Source organism: Rattus norvegicus, chromosome 17 (genome assembly GCF_021556685.1).
Source record: "Rattus norvegicus strain SHRSP/BbbUtx chromosome 17, alternate assembly SHRSP_T2T, whole genome shotgun sequence".
NCBI classification, from domain to species: Eukaryota; Metazoa; Chordata; class Mammalia; order Rodentia; family Muridae; genus Rattus; species Rattus norvegicus.
The window spans coordinates 85,340,704-85,361,363 of record NC_141550.1 but is presented as its reverse complement, the minus strand read 5'-3'; the positions used below and the strand labels follow the sequence as shown (position 1 = coordinate 85,361,363).

The window sequence follows — 20,660 nt, the reverse complement described above, 5'->3', positions numbered from 1 at the left end:
TCTAATCCACTCAATTTACACTCCCGAGAAAACTAGGTAGTAAATCATGTAAAGAAGATTCACTTTAGATTATTCAAAGGTCTGTGTGAAAGATTATAAGATAATAAAAGCTATAGCAGGCCCCATACATACAGTGTAAGTGTTGCAAAGACTTTGAGGAGGACCAGCATTTCCTGCTGAAGCTGCTCCTATAAACCTCTTAAAACATCAGGAAAATGATATGAAAACATGGCGGGCATTTGTTATCAATGCAATCTGAGCTCAATGGCTTAGAACCACAGAGTGGTCAAACGGTGGTCAGAAGAACTGATTACCTGGCAAGGCGTAGAGGCTGTGAGTGATTTGGTAAGGATAGGACTGCCAAGCCTGGCTACTGCGGGGGATTGCTGTGGTCCAAAATAAATAAATGATTCTGGAAAGAGGAACAGAAACAAATTTAAAATCACATAGTTAGTTGCCAGTTCTGGTGTACACTGAGCACTTTACCTGTTGGTCTTATTCGACCTTCATTCAGGTAAAGAAAATCACATTTTCACATATTCGCCATTAGGCTCTGTAAATATCCAGAGAATTTCACATGTATGACACCAAATATCTAAAATAAAATTTAATTGATGAAACGATAAACTCTGAATCCAAATCACCTAAACAAACATTTTTATTACTTTAACTCCTGTCGTAGAGTTTGAAATCAAATTAAATGAGGCTTGTAAGTTTACAATTAGATATTCAACGTGCCCTTAGGAAATTCCCTTGAGAGTTTTATTTTTAAGTCTCTTTAAAATGCACTGAAGGAGATGAGAGCATGCATTGAGACTGATTCCTCTTGGGGCTTACATGTTTGACATTGTTGTCTGTGCTGGAAGGGATGAGAGCTTAATTAAAGATCTAATCTGAACATTAACAAAATAACTGCTGTTAGATTTTAACTGACGTGGATGTACTCAGAGCAAGCACAGGGGACAGCATCCTTTAGCAGCACAGAAGATCACACGCCGTGAGCTGCATCAGGGGTAGCTTTTTTTGAACATTGAAAATTTACAAGGAAAGCTACGCCAAACAATGTCAGTGTCTAATGCTGCCCTTTGATAACCATCAACTGACAGGCTGAACATAGCACAAAAAGGGTCTTTAAGCAACTTATAAAGCCAACTGCTTGACTTCATTAAGACAGTAATTTTCCTGGATTCATGTCAATTCTGACTGTATTTTCAAAGGAAGAGGGATTTCATCTCCAAATATACTGTTTTACAAATTCCTGTCAATGTTTATGCAAATGGTCCTATCACCTCACCTTTTGCAGATCATGTACCTGTCTCAGAATAGCCCAGAACTAAGACTGTGCATGGAACGAGGGGAGAAACAGACTCTTGATGAACATAGGCGAAATCATAGGCAAATATACATGTGGTGAATACACAAGTAAAAGATAAATAAAAAAAATAGCAACCCAAACAAGCTTCGCTGTCGTGTTTGCAAATCAATCTCTAAAATAAACAAAAAGTATAATCTGATGATCACATGACTTTCACAGAAGAAGTTGAAAAACTCATCTGACAAACTTTAACCCGTTTATGTATGTTAAAAAGTGAGCACATTGTGAGTCAAAAGGAATATTACAGACAAGTGGGTTGAGCAAATGTGGAACTCAAGTTTGAATTGTTGACATTTTCCTGGAGACAAGGATAAAACAAGCCCAGCAGTTATCATTAAAATCTCTACACACTGCACAAACACGTATGTGTATGCACATGCAAACATGCAAAAAATTAACCTTTTAAAAAGAGCAAATAAATTTGCTATTCTATAAACAAGCAGCAGCTAAGAAGAATTTTAGATCATGGGATTTATAGTTGCTGCAAACACCTATAGAATATGACAACAGACTTTTTTAAAATCTCTACACTGAAATCTATGAAGTATTGAGTAAAATTAATATTATCTCAACAAATTGATAAACTCTAAACTTCTTAAGGATTTGGTTTTATTGGTTTTAATTGTGTGTATGTTTCTCCATGTGGGTATATACCTGTGCGCTCAGCTACCTGCTGAGGTCAGAGTTGTGTGGTCCTCCTGAGGCTAAGTTTGTAGACAGTTGTAAGTCACCTAAACAGGAGCTGGGAATTGAATTTTGGTCCTCTCTAAGAGCAGGATGTACTCTTAACTGCTGAGCCCTCTTTCCAACCTGAACTCTTATGAGAAGTCATAAGCAAGCGTGTACAACAGGGAACATGGTAGAGCAAGACGCTGTGCACGCTGTCACTGTGCTGAGATACATGTGCTCACTTGCACATTTCAGGTACCAAAACTGTTCCTTTGCAGCAGAGAAGAGTACAAGATGTCAGAGCTACTGTTTCTGAGATTCCTGTGTCCTGCCCTGTGTGTGCACTGACAGAAGAAGTCTTTGACAATAAGCACAGGGTAACTGAACACTTATTTCTCACAGGTGACAAAGGACCAGGAGTAGTAGAAGTCCCTTACCAACTGTGATGAAAAAAAATATTATAAGCATTGGGAAGAGCATACAAGAAAGGAAAAATGTATGTCCACCAAGACTGAGAAAGGTACAAGCCAAATCTCTTCAGTCGATATATAAAAAGATAAAATGTAGTTTATCCATACAGTGGAATATTACTCAAGTGTTAAAAGGAGAAAAATGACTATGATTATTAACATGAACAAATTTTAAATCATTGGTGCTAATAAAGAGGCAAGAATACACTATAGAGTATGACCTATTTATCTGGCACTCTTTGAACAAACAATAAAATTGGGATAGACCGATGGCTGGATACAGGAGAAGTGTCCCCTATAAAGTGACATTTGGGAGAATGGAATCACTCTATATCTTGAATTGCTTTTGATTACAGATTATATATAACGTTTAAATCTCACTGTACTGTTTACTAAAAAGACAGTACTTGCTATATTTCAATTGTAATTTAACACAAAATATTGATCATAATTTGTAATGTGTAGGAACATCCAAGCTATATGAATATACATAGCATGTATACATCCGTGATCTGTGTATGATTCTGTGAACATACACAAAGGTGAGAGGCAACCTATGAGCTGTCTGTTTGCATGTTCTAACAGAGCATCTCGCTACTAATGAGCAAAGAAATCAAGCAAAAAGGATGGGGGGAAACTAGTTCACTATAAAAACAAACATAAATACCCACAGGCTCTAGCATCTGCCTTTTTATTTTTTATTTTTTTTATTATTTTGTCAAACTGTACGTAGGTATGTACAGGTGTGTGAGAAAACACAAGGTTAATTTTAAAAGCTGCAACTTAGAAATGGGAAGTTCTAAAACACACTGGCTTAGAGCTCTGTAGCATTATAATGGACTCCACCCTGTTCCCATGGGCCTTCCCTTTTATCACCCCCTTTCTCTTCCTTATCCTGGTTTTCTTCTCCTCATCTCTGAATTAACACCACTTCCAGGGCAGGCTAGGTGGAGCGATGGGAGACGCAGCTGCCAAGCCCGAGTTGGATCCCTGGCATCCATGTGGAACAAGTAAAGAACTGATTTCCAAAAGTTGTCTTCAGACCTCTGACCTCCACAAGTAAATCAATCTCTCTCTCTCTCTCTCTCTCTCTCTCTCTCTCTCTCTCTCTCTCTCTCTCTTTCTCTCTCACACACACACACACACACACACACATTCTTTGAGCTCTTACTATGTGAAAACCCTCAGCAAGCATAATCCTATTAAATATCTCATAAAAATTCTTCATGGCTACACACAGGAAGACTCTAGTCTCTCTATTTCATCACTAACAAAACCGAACTACTTTGTGCAAAGGCACAGGCATGAACCAACCCTGAACAACACAGTTTTACAAGCCCTGGTCATGGTGAAGTTCATATCAAATCATAGCTATGCATATTGTTCTCTTTGGAAATCTCAGCTGCTGCTCAGGCCCTCAAGTTTTTCCACTCATATTACATAGTCAGTCCTATTCCAGTCTTTTATCCTCTCCTGTCCCCAGATTTTATCCAGACAGCTTGCTCTAGCAAATGTGATTGGTCATAGGCTTCAGTCTCCACCATCCTCTAGACAAAATTTAAATCCCTGGTCTCCTTCATTGTGTGTGTGTGTGTGTGTGTGTGTGTGTGTGTGTGTGTGTGTGTGTGTGTGTGTGTATGTAACAAAACTCCCAAGACCATTGCCGTCCTCTTGTACATGTTCCCCTAATTGGATCATGTTTCTCACATCTCTCCTTGGCTTTTTCTCTCCTCCCAGGTCCTTATAGCTTCCATACTGGCTCCTCATTTCTCTTTAGGAATGCTGAACTGGGAGTCATTTTCAGTTATCCCCCTCTACCTTACTGTAACTCCCCTATCGCCCTTACAACCTTCAGCATATCTGAACCCAAACCCCTTTTACCAGCTTTAGCTACCAAACCCTGCCTGCTTCAAACAGAGGTACCAGGTTCTACCACCGTGTACCGAGCTCTAGTTCATTGCCTTAATAATTGGCCTAGACACAGAAAAAGAAAGCATGCATATCAGTTTACAAAGAAAAATTCTACTTATATCTATTTTAAACCATAAACTTAAGTCACCTTGACACGAGATACTAAAGGGAAATTAAGGCTTCCTGTACTAATAAACAAAAAGTCAAAATAGCTAGAACTGACTGTACCAGTGAACAATGAACTGGCTTTATTGTTATAGCCAATAGTCTTCCCCCCTAATACCACCCAACGCTCCACCAACCCATTTGCAAAGGCTCTAATAAAAGTTTTTCCAAGTTTTGTGTTTGGCACACTTCTTTGTAAATCTCAAAGTAGAAGCAGGACAATGTTCAGTGAGCATAAAAATGATCTGGACCCACAACAGTGTGATGACAATTTTAATGTGGTTCTGAAGTGTGTGTTTACGTAGGAGTGTAAGCACAACAAAGAACTAGAGAGAAAAACCATTGGGAGCATCACAGAGCTTTCTCAGAGCATCGCAGGCAGTTATGGTTCCTTGATTTTATGAGGATATGCAAAAGTTGTAATGATGTTTTGCAGTATACAGTCTATAGTATTTCCAGGTTTTATAGATAGTGATAAATCCTTGCTCTGTTTCCACATAGAAGAGGGGACTATTTTCCTTTCTGTTTGCCAAACTTGCAATGCTTAAAGAATGAAAGCAAGCCTACTGTGCAATCTATCATAAATGTTACCTCCCTTTTTACACCATCACTAGAGTATTTTTAAAAAGCACAACAACAAGATGGGTGGTTATCTCAAGAATGTTCCTTTCAGGATGCAAAATTAGCTACTAATTATTAATTAGGTCAGGAGGAATTAAGGCAGGACAAACCAAAGCTCCATTTAGTCTGCAAATAGAAACAGAAATACAGGCCATTTCCACTTGAAGGCCAGTGCTTTTAAAAGAAGAGAAAGTGCCATACCTTGTTGTATGCTCGTTGTGTGACCAGCTTCAGGGAACAGGTGCTCTCCACTGCTCAGACCGCCCACCACCTCCCAGTGAAAGTCTTCTGTGGGAAATGGTTCCCATCCACAGAAACCAGACTCAAAGTCCCAGGTAAGGTGACTTGCTGTCATGTGTGAAGAAGGAAACACAGACATATGATTACAGGTTCGTCATTACAAGCAAAATTCTCTCTTTTAAATGGAATTCCCCTGGAATGAAAAGAAATTGAACACAAGACAGTTAAATGAAATTTACATGAATTAATATAACAAAGTAGTGTAGTCCCTCCCCTCCCCCACCTGAAACCTATTCCACCTGTATATGCTTTACTCCTGGGCTCTGAACAGATAGTTTAGCAGGTGCAGTTATTAATAAAAAGTGAAAGTAACTCTTCAAAAGAGAGTCTATTCTGTTTATTGACAGAATCATAGAGCTCTATAAACTTGATATGGTTCTTCAGTCATTCCCAAAATGTTCTATGATCCCCTGAGGACTTAGTTGGCTGTAGACCACCTCATGTCATTTTTAAGTCAGGAAGTGAAGTGTCGAAATAAGACATAAAATATAGACTTGATCTCAGTCTATATAAAGATGTACTGTAAAATTTTCAAGTCTCAGCTGCAGCCTAAACCTTTCGACATAGTCCCAGGAGATCTCCCAAGTCATAGGGATACTTCTCCTAAAACAGACATCTTCTACTATAAAGTAATAACATTTCTGGTTTGGTCCAGTATCACTCCCACTTTATGCCGGTTGCCTGGGCATAATAATTAATAGCTCTTATTTTTCCTCTTACTTTCCCTAATTGGGTTACATGTTGAATATTAACATTTGGGGACAATGAGTTTAAGTCCCCTTAAATAATTCTTCTCATTGTAGCAGTTGGCTGTTATTGATGCAGTCATACTACTTACTTGCAAGGCAATGTGTGGGAAATGGAGTGCTCCCCATGATGCCTGCATCCCCAAACCTTTGAACAACTAACAGGGTGCAAAATATTCAAGAAGAAAATGACTTTAGGCCATATGAATGTTGCAGTCATCTAGCAGTCATCTACAGGACAATGTTTGGGACCAGACCTTTTATTATTCAAATGTTTTATCAGTTAAGTTGGGCTAGGGAGATGGCTCAGTGGGGAAAATGCTTGGCATGTAAGCCTGAGGGCTTTGGTTTGGATATCCCACCAAAAAAAAAAAAAAAAAAAGGCAGGTATAGTAGCAGCGGCATGAATCTGTAATCCTAGCCCTAGTCCAGTAGAAGAAGGAATATCTGTGGAGCTGACTGGCCAGTCCAGCCATTCAGTAAGCTCCAGGTTCAATGAAGAGAAACCATACCCCAAAATGAGAAGTTGTGTTTGTATTTTGATAGCATCAGGATATTGATTTTAAAAAAAGCCAGAGGGCCTCAACATGTCCTCCAAACTCCACCTAAGGTTGATGTTATAGTTTCTCTTGAATTAAGTTTGTATACAAACAAAAAGAATAAGGAAACTAGGTATACAGCAATTGAGGTAAACACACCATTTGAATCTTCAGTTTCTACAGATGCCTAAGCATCTACAGGGGCGCGCGTGTGCACACACACACACACACACAGACACAAACACAGACACACACACACACACAGACACAAACACAGACACACTCACACACACACACACACACACAGACACACACACACAGACACACACACATACACACAGACACAAAAACAGACACACACACACAAATACACACACACAGAGGGAGGGAGGGAGGGAGGGAGAGAGAGAGAGACATACATACACAAACACACTACACAAATAAATACATAATAAATAAGGACAAAATAAATACATAAATAAAAATAAATTTCAGCTACTGTGCATTTCACAGAACACTAAACAAGCGCTGCTGTTTGAAAATTAAAATCAAATTTTAGAATCCGTCACCAACAACATGAAAATATGGTGAACCACGTGGGTGTTTTTACTGACGATATTTGTTCTGCTACATTTACAAGGAATGGGTTTTTGCAAAACTAAACATTTTACCCCTTAGTTGCTGTATAGTGTAAAAACCTAATTGAAGTCTCTTAAATTGAGGTTTTCATTAATAATATTCCTCTTACATATTTCAGCAATTCTGAGAAGTAGTAAATATCAGAAGTGCTAAATAGATAGCTCGGAGGTTAAGAACATTAACTGCTTTTCCAAAGGGACTTGGGTTCAATTCCCAACACCCAATGGCAGATCACAATTGTCTGTAATTCTGGTTCCAGGTAATTTGACACGCTCACACAAAGATGTATGCAGACAAAACTACAGTAAACATGAATAATAATAAAAATTAATAATAATAAACCATTTAAAATATCAGAAGAAAGTAGAAGCAAGTTGTCATATTTAGCAGGGCAAATGCAACACATGTGTAAATTGAAATCATATATGTCTGTTATAATAAAGTACGTTAATTTTCAGTAGTAATTTTGAATATCTGGTTACTGTCAACTTGCTGTAATTGCAGGGTACATTTACTACTTCTAAACAATGTTTGGTACTGTTTACAGTTTCAAAGAAATTTCAGAGTTAATTTGTTAGAGTAATGTTTTCAGAGGACAATGAAGGTTACATTAGTCTACATTTCATCCACTTAAGTATTATATTTAACTCCTCAAATATTCACAATTCATGTTAGCATTTTATTAATTCATTTACTTATATTGTCAGATAACACAGGTTCACCTCAAAATTGTCATTCTACTGCAAGTCTCCCTATAGACAGGTATATTAGCATAGTACGTTTTAAATACCCCACTAAAAAAGAAGAAAGCTTCCTCCTAACCAAATTTCTGAACTTATTTTAGTTTTGACACAGATCTGTCTATTTTATCATTTTCAGAACACAGTGGAAATATAAATATATCTGTGAGTTTCTGTAAGGCAAAGGACACTGTCAATAGGACAAAATGTCAATCCTACATCCTATAGAGGACTAATATCCAATATATACAAAGAACTCTCGAAGTTAGATTTAAGAACACCAAATAACCCTATTAAAAATTGGGTACAGAGCTAAACAAAGAATTCTCAACTGAGGAATATTAAATAACCAAGAAGCAGCTAAAGAAATGTTCAACATCGTTAGTCATCAGGGTAATGCAAATCAAAACAACCTTGAGACTGCACCTCAAATCCATCAGAATGGCTAAGATCAAAAACTCAGGTGATGCCTGCAAGGATGTGGAGGAAGAACAGGGATTGGAAGCTGGTACAACCACTCTCAAAATCAGTCTGGCAGTTACTCAGAAAACTGGACACTGTGCTTTCTGTGGACCCAGCTATACCAGTCCTGCGCATATACCCACATAACAAGAACACATGCTCCACTATGTTTATAGTAGCCTTATTTATAATAGCCAGAAGGTGGAAACAACCAAGATGTCCCTGAAGAGAAGAATGGATACAGAAATTGTGGTATATTTACACAATAGAATAGTACTCAGTTTTTTAAAACAGTGGCTTCATAAAATTCACAGGCAAATGGATGGAACTAAAAATATCATCCAGAGTGAGGTAACCCAGACACAAAAGAAGACACATGGTATGTACTCACTGATAAGTAGATATTATCCCAAAAGCTCAGAATATCCATGATACAACTTACAGACCACATGAAGCTTAAGGGGAAGGAAGACCAAAGAGTAGATGCTTCAATCCTACTTAGATGAGAGAAAAATAATCAAAGGAGGTAGAGGGAAGGAGGAACCTGGGAGGAGATCAGGGGGGAGGAAATAAAGGAGGTCCGGATCAGGTAGGAGAAGAAACAGGAGAGAAGTACAGAGGTTCAGGAAATTGAATGGTAATATGTAGCAGTGGGAGATGGGGAACTGGGGACACTAGGGAAGCGAGAAGCTCCCAGGACCCAAAGGGGATGTCATTAGCTGAAATTCCCAACAAAGGGGACAGAGAATCTGTAGAGACCACTCCAGTAGATAGGCATGACCCTCAGTTGAGGGATGGAGCCACCTACCCATCTAAAAACTTTTAACTCAGAATTTTTCCAGTCTAAAGGAAATGCAGAGACAGAAAATAGAGCAGAGACTAAAGGATAGGCCATCCAGAGTCTGTCCCACCTAGGGATCTATGCCATCTGCAGACACTAAACCCTGACACTAATGCTGATGCCAAGAAGTACTTACTGACAGAAGCCTGGTGTGGCTGTCCCCTGAGATAGTCTGCCAGCACCTGACTAATACGGATGCAGATACTCACAACCAAACATCCATGACTCAGCCCAGGGACTACAATGGAAGAGCTTGGGGAAGCTGTGAAGGAGCTGAAGGGGATTGCAACCCCATAGGAAGAATAATAATATCAACTAACCAATCCATCCAGAGCTCATAGGTACTAAACTACCAACCAAAGAGTATACATGGAAGGATCCATGGCTCCAGTTACAAATGTAGCAAAGGGTTGCCTTATCTGCTATCAGTGTTAGGGGAGGCTCTTGGTCCTGTGGAGGCTTGGTGCCTAGTCATAGGGGGATGCTTGAGCAGTGAGGTAGGAGTGGGTGAGTGGGGGGAGGAGCAAAATGGAGAGGGAATGGTATTGGGGGGTTGCAGAGGGGAAACCAGGATGGAGAACTACATTTGAAATGTAAATAAATAAAATATATATATTATATATAATGTAAATAAATATATGCATGACTTGATAGGATATACTTGACAAGCTACTTCATAATTTTCAACCTCAAAGTCAGGAGGCATTAATTGTGTGTCCACTGTTGAGAGGAAACACTGCTGTACATTTCCAGAGCTCCATTTCCTCTCAACAGCAGGTTTAACTGTCCCTTCTCTGTCTAGCTCAGTAATTACCACTCAACTTCCTATGTCTAGGAATCTCACAAGACTAGAGACCTCATCAAATGGGGACCATAAAATTCAACTCCTCTAAGTCTGAGTTGTTTTTTTTTTACTTTGCACAGAATATCTGTGCTGAATGTGTCTCAAAATTAGATATATTTCATGTGACAGCTGCTTAGGTATTTGTTCAATATCTTAGGATGTGTTTGGTACACATCATATTTCAATAATTTTTATAGAAAATTTTAAAATATTCAATACACATGAAAGAGAGTGTGAAAGGAAGATGGAGGGGAAAGAGACAGAGATGGGAAGAGGAAGGCAAAGAACGAGGAAGAAAGCAAAAGAAAGTAGGGAAAGGGAAGGGAGAGAAGTTAAGGGGTGGGAAGAATGTAAAGGAGCTGGATGTGTTTCTCACCTGTCATAATAAATATCTTTTCCTGTACCCATATGATACTATGGTTAAATATGTATGGCAAGAGCATCAATGCATAATTGATGAATGAATTTAAATATTTAAAGATGTGTAACACAGTGATTTGTTACATGCATATATTGCAAGATGCTTTTGGTAATCAAGGCAGGTAAGACATATGCCACCTTCATAATTGACATCTTGAAATTGTGTGAGTAGTAGGAACATGCCAATCTACTCTCATCATTCTCTTAGTGAGTTTCAGATCATCACTATCATTAGGTGTAGTGGCCCTTCTGTAACCAGATCATCTTATCAGTGGGATCTGTGACTATCCCTGAACCCTAGGGAACACTTGTCTTCCTGATTCTCTCAGACAGACCTACTTCCTTTGCATGTACAGTTGCAGTCACACACTATACATTTTACTATTCTCTCTCCTTTCACTTATCAGAACCCTCTCTGAACTCATTTTTATTATACATAATAGCTCTTCCTTTGTTTTCATTCCTCAGTAAACTTTTTACACAAATCTCACACCATTTTTAATCTATTCATCTATTGACAATGGATTAAGTTGTTTTATTATGACTACTGTTGATGAGGTCACAATGAATATGGGATGCAAATACATTTGAATAGTCACTGTGATTGTTTTATACAAGATCGTAATACATGACAAACCTCTGCTCTGTACTATAATGGGGCTTTAGGTATTGTAAATGGCAAGAGTTGAAGACCTCTTGTGGGAGATCACCAAGTACACACACACACACACACACACACACACACACACACACAGAGAGAGAGAGAGAGAGAGAGAGAGAGAGAGAGAGATGCTTCTAGGCTTCCATATTACTTCTCAAGGTCTTAGTGTTATTAATCCCAAGGGCCTCTCCTTCCATTAATGTTTAACAAGGACAACCTCTGCTACCTATGAAGCTGGAACCATGGGTTCCTTCATGTGTACTCTTTGGTTGGTGGTTTAGTCCCTGGGAGCTCTGGGGAGTCTGGTTTTTTGATATTGTTGTTCTTCCTATGGGGTTGTAAATCCCTTTAGTTCCTTCTATCTTTTCTCTAACTCCTCCATTGGGGTTCCTGTGCTCAGACCAATGGTTGACTCTGAATATCTGCCTCTATATTTTTCATGCTCTAGCAGAGCCTCTAAGGAGACAGCTCTATCAGGCTCCTATCAGCGCACTTCTTGGCATCAGAAATAGTGTCTGGGTTTGGTGGCTGTATATGGGATGGTTCACCAGGTGGGGCAGTCTCTGGATGGCCTTTTCTTCAGTCTTCGTTCCACACTTTGTCTCTGTATTTCCTCCTGTGAGTATTTTGTTCCCCCTTCTAAGGACTGAAGTATCTGTGGTTTGGTCTTCCTTCTCCTTGAGCTTCATGTGGTCTGTACACAGGTCAAGTCCAAGTGGATCAAGGACCTCCACAAAAAATCAGATCACAGAAACTAATAGAAGAGAAAGTGGGGAAAAGTCTGAAACATGTGGGCATAGAAGAAAATTTCTTGAATAGAAGAACAATGGCTTATGCTCCAAGATCAAGAATCGATAACGGAAACCTCATAAAATAACAAAGCTTCTGTAAGGCAAAGGACATTGTCAATAGGACAAAACAGCAAACAACAGTTTGGGAAAAGATCTTGATCAATCCTATATCTAATAGAGGACTAATATTCAATATATACAAAGAACTCGAGAAGTTAGACTCCAGAGAACCAAATAACCCTATTAAAAAATGGGTACAGAGCTAAACAAAGAATTCTCAGCTGAGGAATATCGAATGGCTGAGAAGTACCTAAAGAAATGTTCAAGATCCTTAGGCATCAGGAAAATGCAAATCAAAACTAACCTAAGATTCCACCTCATACCAGTTAGAATGGCTAACATAAAAATCTCAGGTGACAGCAGATGCTGGCAAGGATGTGAAGAAAGATAAACATTTCTCCGTTGTTGGTGGGATTGCAATCTGGTACAACCACTCTGGAAATCAGTCTGGCAGTTCCTCAGAAAATTGGACATATTTCTACCGGGGGACCCAGCTATACCACTACTTGGCATATACTCAAAAGATGTTCCAATGTATAACAAGGACATATGCTCCACTATATTCATAGTAGCCTTATTTACAATAGCCAGAAGCTGAAAACAACCCAAATGTCCTTCAGTGGAGGAATGGGTACAGAAAATGTGGTACAGTTACACAATAGAGTACTACCCAGCTACTAAAAACAATGACTTCATTAAATTCTTAGGCAAATGGATGGAATTAGAAATATCATGTTAAGTGAGGGAACCCAGTCACAAAAGAACACACATGGTATGCACTCACTGCTAAGTGGATATTAGCCCAAAAGCTGGAAATACCCAAGGTACAATTTGCAGACCATATATCAATGCTTCTAATTCAGTATAACATAGTTTCCCCTAAGCAAATGTAACTGTATGAGTTTATTGTCACTATAGCAAAATAGATGATGCAAATAGAAAAGTAAGTGTTGTTTTGATTCATGATTTCAAAAGATTTCAGATGCTTCCTTGGTCCCATAGGGACATTGGCTGGAAGACCATATCACAGGGAACAGTTAGAGATTCTTTATCTCGAGTCAGAGAAGCAGCAGAATGGAAGACTTTGTAGTCGCCTGGCTTTCCCTTTCATTCGATCACTCCCACCTCTCCTTATGAGATGCTGCCATTCCCATCCGAAGAGGCTTTTGTTAAGCAGATTACCTGTCTGGGGATATTCTGATCAGACTCCCATGGGATTCTAAATCCAGCACAGTTGATGATGAAGATTAACAATCAAAGAATCCATAAAAGTTTTTACACGAGATAGTCAGTTTAACAAATATGAATGTGTGTGCATGTGAATAATACAGCTACATATTTATGTCATATCATTCTATCAAATAGATCTCAGTCAAGCATGACAATGTTTTATTGAAGTAATGAGCTTAAAATATTTGTAAAAGTTAAGGCCAGTACATCATAGTATTTGTTGATAAGAATGGAGATTTGTCCCTGTATTCACACGAAGGAATCAACAGAATAGTCTGAGTTTGATTACTCTGATGATTTGTATATGCTTGTCCCAGGGAGTGGCACTATGAGGGGGTGTGATCTTGTTGGAGTGGGTGTGTCACTGTGAGCATGTGCTTTAGACCCTCATCCTAGCTGCCTGGAAGCCAGTCTTCCACTAGCAGATGAAGATGAAGACGTAGAACTCTCAGCTCTGCCTGTACCATGCCTGTCTAGATGCTGCCATGATCCCACCTTAGTGATCATGGACTGAACCTGTAAATCCGCCCCAATTAAATGTTGTCCTTTATAAGACTTGCCTTGGTCATGATGTCTCTTCACAGCAGTAAAACACTAAGAGAGTTACATTAGAATATTTACAGACAAGTAACTCATGGCATTTCAATAAACAAAAACAAAACAAAACAAAACAACAACAGCAACAGCAACAACAACAACAACAACAACAACAACAACAACAACAACAAAAAAAAAAAAACCGAAGTCCCACACCCGCGGATCCCGACCCGCAGCAGCTCTCTGCTCCCAGACCCGGTGAGAGAGAGACCCAACCGCCTGGTCAGGTGGGCACTCCTGAGGCTGCAGAGCGGAAGAGACCACCAACAATGCTCACCCCTGCCCACATCCCTGGCCCAAGAGGAAACTGTATAAGGCCTCTGGGCTCCCGTGGGGGAGGGCCCAGGAGCGGCAGGACACCTGCCTGAGACACCTCCAGAACCTGAAAGAAACAGACCGGATAAACAGTTCTCTGCACCCAAATCCCGTGGGAGGGAGAGCTAAACCTTCAGAGAGGCAGACACGCCTGGGAAACCAGAAGAGACTGCTCCCTGCACACACATCTCGGACACCAGAGGAAAAAGCCAAAGACCATCTGGAACCCTGGTGCACTGAAGCTCCCGGAAGGGGCGGCACAGGTCTTCCTGGTTGCTGCCGCTGCAGAGAGCCCCTGGGCAGCACCCCACGAGCGAACCTGAGCCTCGGGACCACAGGTAAGACCAAATTTTCTGCTGCAAGAAAGCTGCCTGGTGAACTCAAGACACGGGCCCACAGGAACAGCTGAAGACCTGTAGAGAGGAAAAACTACACGCCCGAAAGCAGAACACTCTGTCCCCATAATTGACTGAAAAAGAGGAAAACAGGTCTACAGCACTCCTGACACACAGGTTATAGGACAGTCTAGCCACTGTCAGAAATAGCAGAACAAAGTAACACTAGAGATAATCTGATGGCGAGAGGCAAGCGCAGGAACCCAAGCAACAGAAACCAAGACTACATGCCATCATCGGAGCCCAATTCTCCCACCAAAACAAACATGGAATATCCAAACACACCAGAAAAGCAAGATCTAGTTTCAAAATCATACTTGATCATGATGCTGGAGGACTTCAAGAAAGACATGAACACACTTAGGGAAACACAGGAAAACATTAATAAACAAGTAGAAGCCTACAGAGAGGAATCGCAAAAATCCCTGAAAGAATTCCAGGAAAACACAATCAAACAGTTGAAGGAATTAAAAATGGAAATAGAAGCAATCAAGAAAGAACACATGGAAACAACCCTGGATATAGAAAACCAAAAGAAGAGACAAGGAGCTGTAGATACAAGCTTCACCAACAGAATACAAGAGATGGAAGCGAGAATCTCAGGAGCAGAAGATTCCATAGAAATCATTGACTCAACTGTCAAAGATAATGTAAAGGGGAAAAAGCTACTGGTCCAAAACATACAGGAAATCCAGGACTCAATGAGAAGATCAAACCTAAGGATAATAGGTATAGAAGAGAGTGAAGACTCCCAGCTCAAAGGACCACTAAATATCTTCAACAAAATCATAGAAGAAAACTTTCCTAACCTAAAAAAAGAGATACCCATAGACATACAAGAAGCCTACAGAACTCCAAATAGATTGGACCAGAAAAGAAACACCTCCCGTCACATAATTGTCAAAACACTAAATGCACAAAATAAAGAAAGAATATTAAAAGCAGTAAGGGAAAAAGGTCAAGTAACATATAAAGGCAGACCTATCAGAATCACACCAGACTTTTCACCAGAAACTATGAAGGCCAGAAGATCCTGGACAGATGTCATACAGACCCTAAGAGAACACAAATGCCAGCCCAGGTTACTGTATCCTGCAAAACTCTCAATTAACATAGATGGAGAAACCAAGATATTCCATGACAAAACCAAATTTGCACAATATCTTTCTACAAATCCAGCACTACAAAGGATAATAAAGGGTAAAGCCCAACATAAGGAGGCAAGCTATACCCTAGAAGAAGCAAGAAACTAATCGTCTTGGCAACAAAACAAAGAGAATGAAAGCACACAAACATAACCTCACATCCAAATATGAATATAAAGGGAAACAATAATCACTATTCCTTAATATCTCTCAATATCAATGGCCTCAACTCCCCAATAAAAAGACATAGATTAACAAACTGGATACGCAACGAGGACCCTGCATTCTGCTGCCTACAGGAAACACACCTCAGAGACAAAGACAGACACTACCTCAGAGTGAAAGGCTGGAAAACAACTTTCCAAGCAAATGGTCAGAAGAAGCAAGCTGGAGTAGCAATTCTAATATCAAATAAAATCAATTTCCAACTAAAAGTCATCAAAAAAGATAAGGAAGGACACTTCATATTCATCAAAGGAAAAATCAACCAAGATGAACTCTCAATCCTAAATAACTATGCCCCAAATACAAGGGCACCTACATACGTAAAAGAAACCTTACTAAAGCTCAAAACACACATTGCACCTCACACAATAATAGTGGGAGATTTCAACACCCCACTCTCATCAATGGACAGATCATGGAAACAGAAATTAAACAGTGATGTCGACAGACTAAGAGAAGTCATGAGCCAAATGGACTTAACGGATATTTATAGAACATTCTATCCTAAAGCAAAAGGATATACATTCTTCTCAGCTCCTCATGGTACTTTCTCCAAAATTGACCATATAATTGGTCAAAAAATGGGCCTCAACAGGTACAGAAAGATAGAAATAATCCCATGCGTGCTATCGGACCACCACGGCCTAAAACTGGTCTTCAATAACAATAAGGGAAGAATGCCCACATATACGTGGAAATTGAACAATGCTCTACTCAATGATAACCTGGTCAAGGAAGAAATAAAGAAAGAAATTAAAAACTTTTTAGAATTTAATGAAAATGAAGATACAACATACTCAAACTTATGGGACACAATGAAAGCTGTGCTAAGAGGAAAACTCATAGCGCTGAGTGCCTGCAGAAAGAAACAGGAAAGAGCATATGTCAGCAGCTTGACAGCACACCTAAAAGCTCTAGAACAAAAAGAAGCACATACACCCAGGAGGAGTAGAAGGCAGGAAATAATCAAACTCAGAGCTGAAATCAACCAAGTAGAAACAAAAAGGACCATAGAAAGAATCAACAGAACCAAAAGTTGGTTCTGTGAGAAAATCAACAAGATAGATAAACCCTTAGCCAGACTAACGAGAGGACACAGAGAGTGCGTCCAAATTAACAAAATCAGAAATGAAAAGGGAGACATAACTACAGATTCAGAGGAAATTCAAAAAATCATCAGATCTTACTATAAAAACCTATATTCAACAAAATTTGAAAATCTTCAGGAAATGGACAATTTCCTAGACAGATACCAGGTATCGAAGTTAAATCAGGAACAGATAAACCAGTTAAACAACCCCATAACTCCTAAGGAAATAGAAGCAGTCATTAAAGGTCTCCCAACCAAAAAGTGCCCAGGTCCAGACGGGTTTAGTGCAGAATTCTATCAAACCTTCATAGAAGACCTCATACCAATATTATCCAAACTATTCCACAAAATTGAAACAGATGGAGCCCTACCGAATTCCTTCTACGAAGCCACAATTACTCTTATACCTAAACCACACAAAGACACAACAAAGAAAGAGAACTTCAGACCAATTTCCCTTATGAATATCGACGCAAAAATACTCAATAAAATTCTGGCAAACCGAATTCAAGAGCACATCAAAACAATCATCCACCATGATCAAGTAGGCTTCATCCCAGGCATGCAGGGATGGTTTAATATACGGAAAACCATCAACGTGATCCATTATATAAACAAACTGAAAGAACAGAACCACATGATCATTTCATTAGATGCTGAGAAAGCATTTGACAAAATTCAACACCCCTTCATGATAAAAGTCCTGGAAAGAATAGGAATTCAAGGCCCATACCTAAACATAGTAAAAGCCATATACAGCAAACCAGTTGCTAACATTAAACTAAATGGAGAGAAACTTGAAGCAATCCCACTAAAATCAGGGACTAGACAAGGCTGCCCACTCTCTCCCTACTTATTCAATATAGTTCTTGAAGTTCTAGCCAGAGCAATCAGACAACAAAAGGAGATCAAAGGGATACAGATCAGAAAAGAAGAGGTCAAAATATCACTATTTGCAGATGACATGATAGTATATTTAAGTGATCCCAAAAGTTCCACCAGAGAACTACTAAAGCTGATAAACAACTTCAGCAAAGTGGCTGGGTATAAAATTAACTCAAATAAATCAGTTGCCTTCCTCTATACAAAAGAGAAACAAGCCGAGAAAGAAATTAGGGAAACGACACCCTTCATAATAGACCCAAATAATATAAAGTACCTCGGTGTGACTTTAACCAAGCAAGTAAAAGATCTGTACAATAAGAACTTCAAGACACTGAGGAAAGAAATTGAAGAAGACCTCAGAAGATGGAAAGATCTCCCATGCTCATGGATTGGCAGGATTAATATAGTAAAAATGGCCATTTTACCAAAAGCAATCTACAGATTCAATGCAATCCCCATCAAAATACCAATCCAATTCTTCAAAGAGTTAGACAGAACAATTTGCAAATTCATCTGGAATAACAAAAAACCCAGGATAGCTAAAGCTATCCTCAACAATAAAAGGACTTCAGGGGGAATCACTATCCCTGAACTCAAGCAGTATTACAGAGCAATAGTGATAAAAACTGCATGGTATTGGTACAGAGACAGACAGATAGACCAATGGAATAGAATTGAAGACCCAGAAATGAACCCACACACCTATGGTCACTTGATTTTTGACAAAGGAGCCAAAACCATCAAATGGAAAAAAAGATAGCATTTTCAGCAAATGGTGCTGGTTCAACTGGAGGTCAACATGTAGAAGAATGCAGATCGATCCATGCTTATCACCCTGTACAAAGCTTAAGTCCAAGTGGATCAAGGACCTCCACATCAAACCAGACACACTCAAACTAATAGAAGAAAAACTAGGGAAGCATCTGGAACACATGGGCACTGGAAAAAATTTCCTGAACAAAACACCAATGGCTTATGCTCTAAGATCAAGAATCGACAAATGGGATCTCATAAAACTGCAAAGCTTCTGTAAGGCAAAGGACACTGTGGTTAGGACAAAACGGCAACCAACAGATTGGGAAAAGATCTTTACCAATCCTACAACAGATAGAGGCCTTATATCCAAAATATACAAAGAACTCAAGAAGTTAGACCGCAGGGAAACAAATAACCCTATTAAAAAATGGGGTTCAGAGCTAAACAAAGAATTCACAGCTGAGGAATGCCGAATGGCTGAGAAACACCTAAAGAAATGTTCAACATCTTTAGTCATAAGGGAAATGCAAATCAAAACAACCCTGAGATTTCACCTCACACCAGTGCGATTGGCTAAGATCAAAAACTCAGGTGACAGCAGATGCTGGCGAGGATGTGGAGAAAGAGGAACACTCCTCCATTGTTGGTGGTATTGCAGACTGGTAAAACCATTCTGGAAATCAGTCTGGAGGTTCCTCAGAAAATTGGACATTGAACTGCCTGAGGATCCAGCTGTACCTCTCTTGGGCATATACCCAAAAGATGCCCCAACATATAAAAAAGACACGTGCTCCACTATGTTCATTGCAGCCTTATTTATAATAGGCAGAAGCTGGAAAGAACCCAGATGCCCTTCAACAGAGGAATGGATACAGAAAATGTGTATATTGAACAATGGAATATTACTCAGCTATCAAAAACAACGAGTTTATGAAATTCGTAGGCAAATGGTTGGAACTGGAAAATATCATCCTGAGTGAGCTAACCCAAACACAGAAAGACATACATGGTATGCACTCATTGATAAGTGGCTATTAGCCCAAATGCTTGAATTACCCTAGATCCCTAGAACAAACGAAACTCAAGATGGATGATCAAAATGTGAATGCTTCACTCCTTCTTTAAATGAGGAAAAAGAATACCCTTGGCAGGGAAGGGAGAGGCAAAGATTAAAACAGAGACTTAAGGAACACACATTCAGAGCCTGCCCCACATGTGGCCCATACATATACAGCCACCCAATTAGACAAGATGGATGAAGCAAAGAAGTGCAGACCGACAGGAGCCGGATGTAGATCGCTCCTGAGAGACACAGCCAGAATACAGCAAATACAGAGGCGAATGCCAGCAGCAAACCACTGAACTGAGAATAGGTCCCCTATTGAAGGAATCAGAGAAAGAACTGGAAGAGCTTGAAGGGGCTCGAGACCCCAAAAGTACAACAATGCCAAGCAACCAGAGCTTCCAGGGATTAAACCACTACCTAAAGACTATACATGGACTGACCCTGGACTCTGACCTCATAGGTAGCAATGAATATCCTAGTAAGAGCACCAGTGGAAGGGGAAGCCCTGGGTCCTGCTAAGACTGAACCCCCAGTGAACTAGTCTATGGGGGGAGGGCGGCAATGGGGGGAGGGTTGGGAGGGGAACACCCATAAGGAAGGGGAGGGGGGAGGGGGATGTTTGCCCGGAAACTGGGAAAGGGAATAACACTCGAAATGTATATAAGAAATACTCAAGTTAATAAAAAAAAAAAAAAACCCAAA

The 20,660-nt window shown here is 39.7% G+C and overlaps 1 protein-coding gene across 2 annotated transcripts in view; it reads right to left on the bottom strand.

The window, feature by feature from the left end:
- Positions 1-20,660, bottom strand: part of Malrd1 (MAM and LDL receptor class A domain containing 1) — a 724,504-nt gene that overhangs the window by 568,465 nt on the left and 135,379 nt on the right. For both annotated transcript variants that reach the window (XM_087589615.1, NM_001287618.3), the window contains 2 exon segments: positions 5,413-5,559; positions 315-412 (listed from right to left, as the gene is read on the bottom strand). In XM_087589615.1, the coding sequence (XP_087445741.1) occupies positions 315-412; positions 5,413-5,559 (245 nt within the window).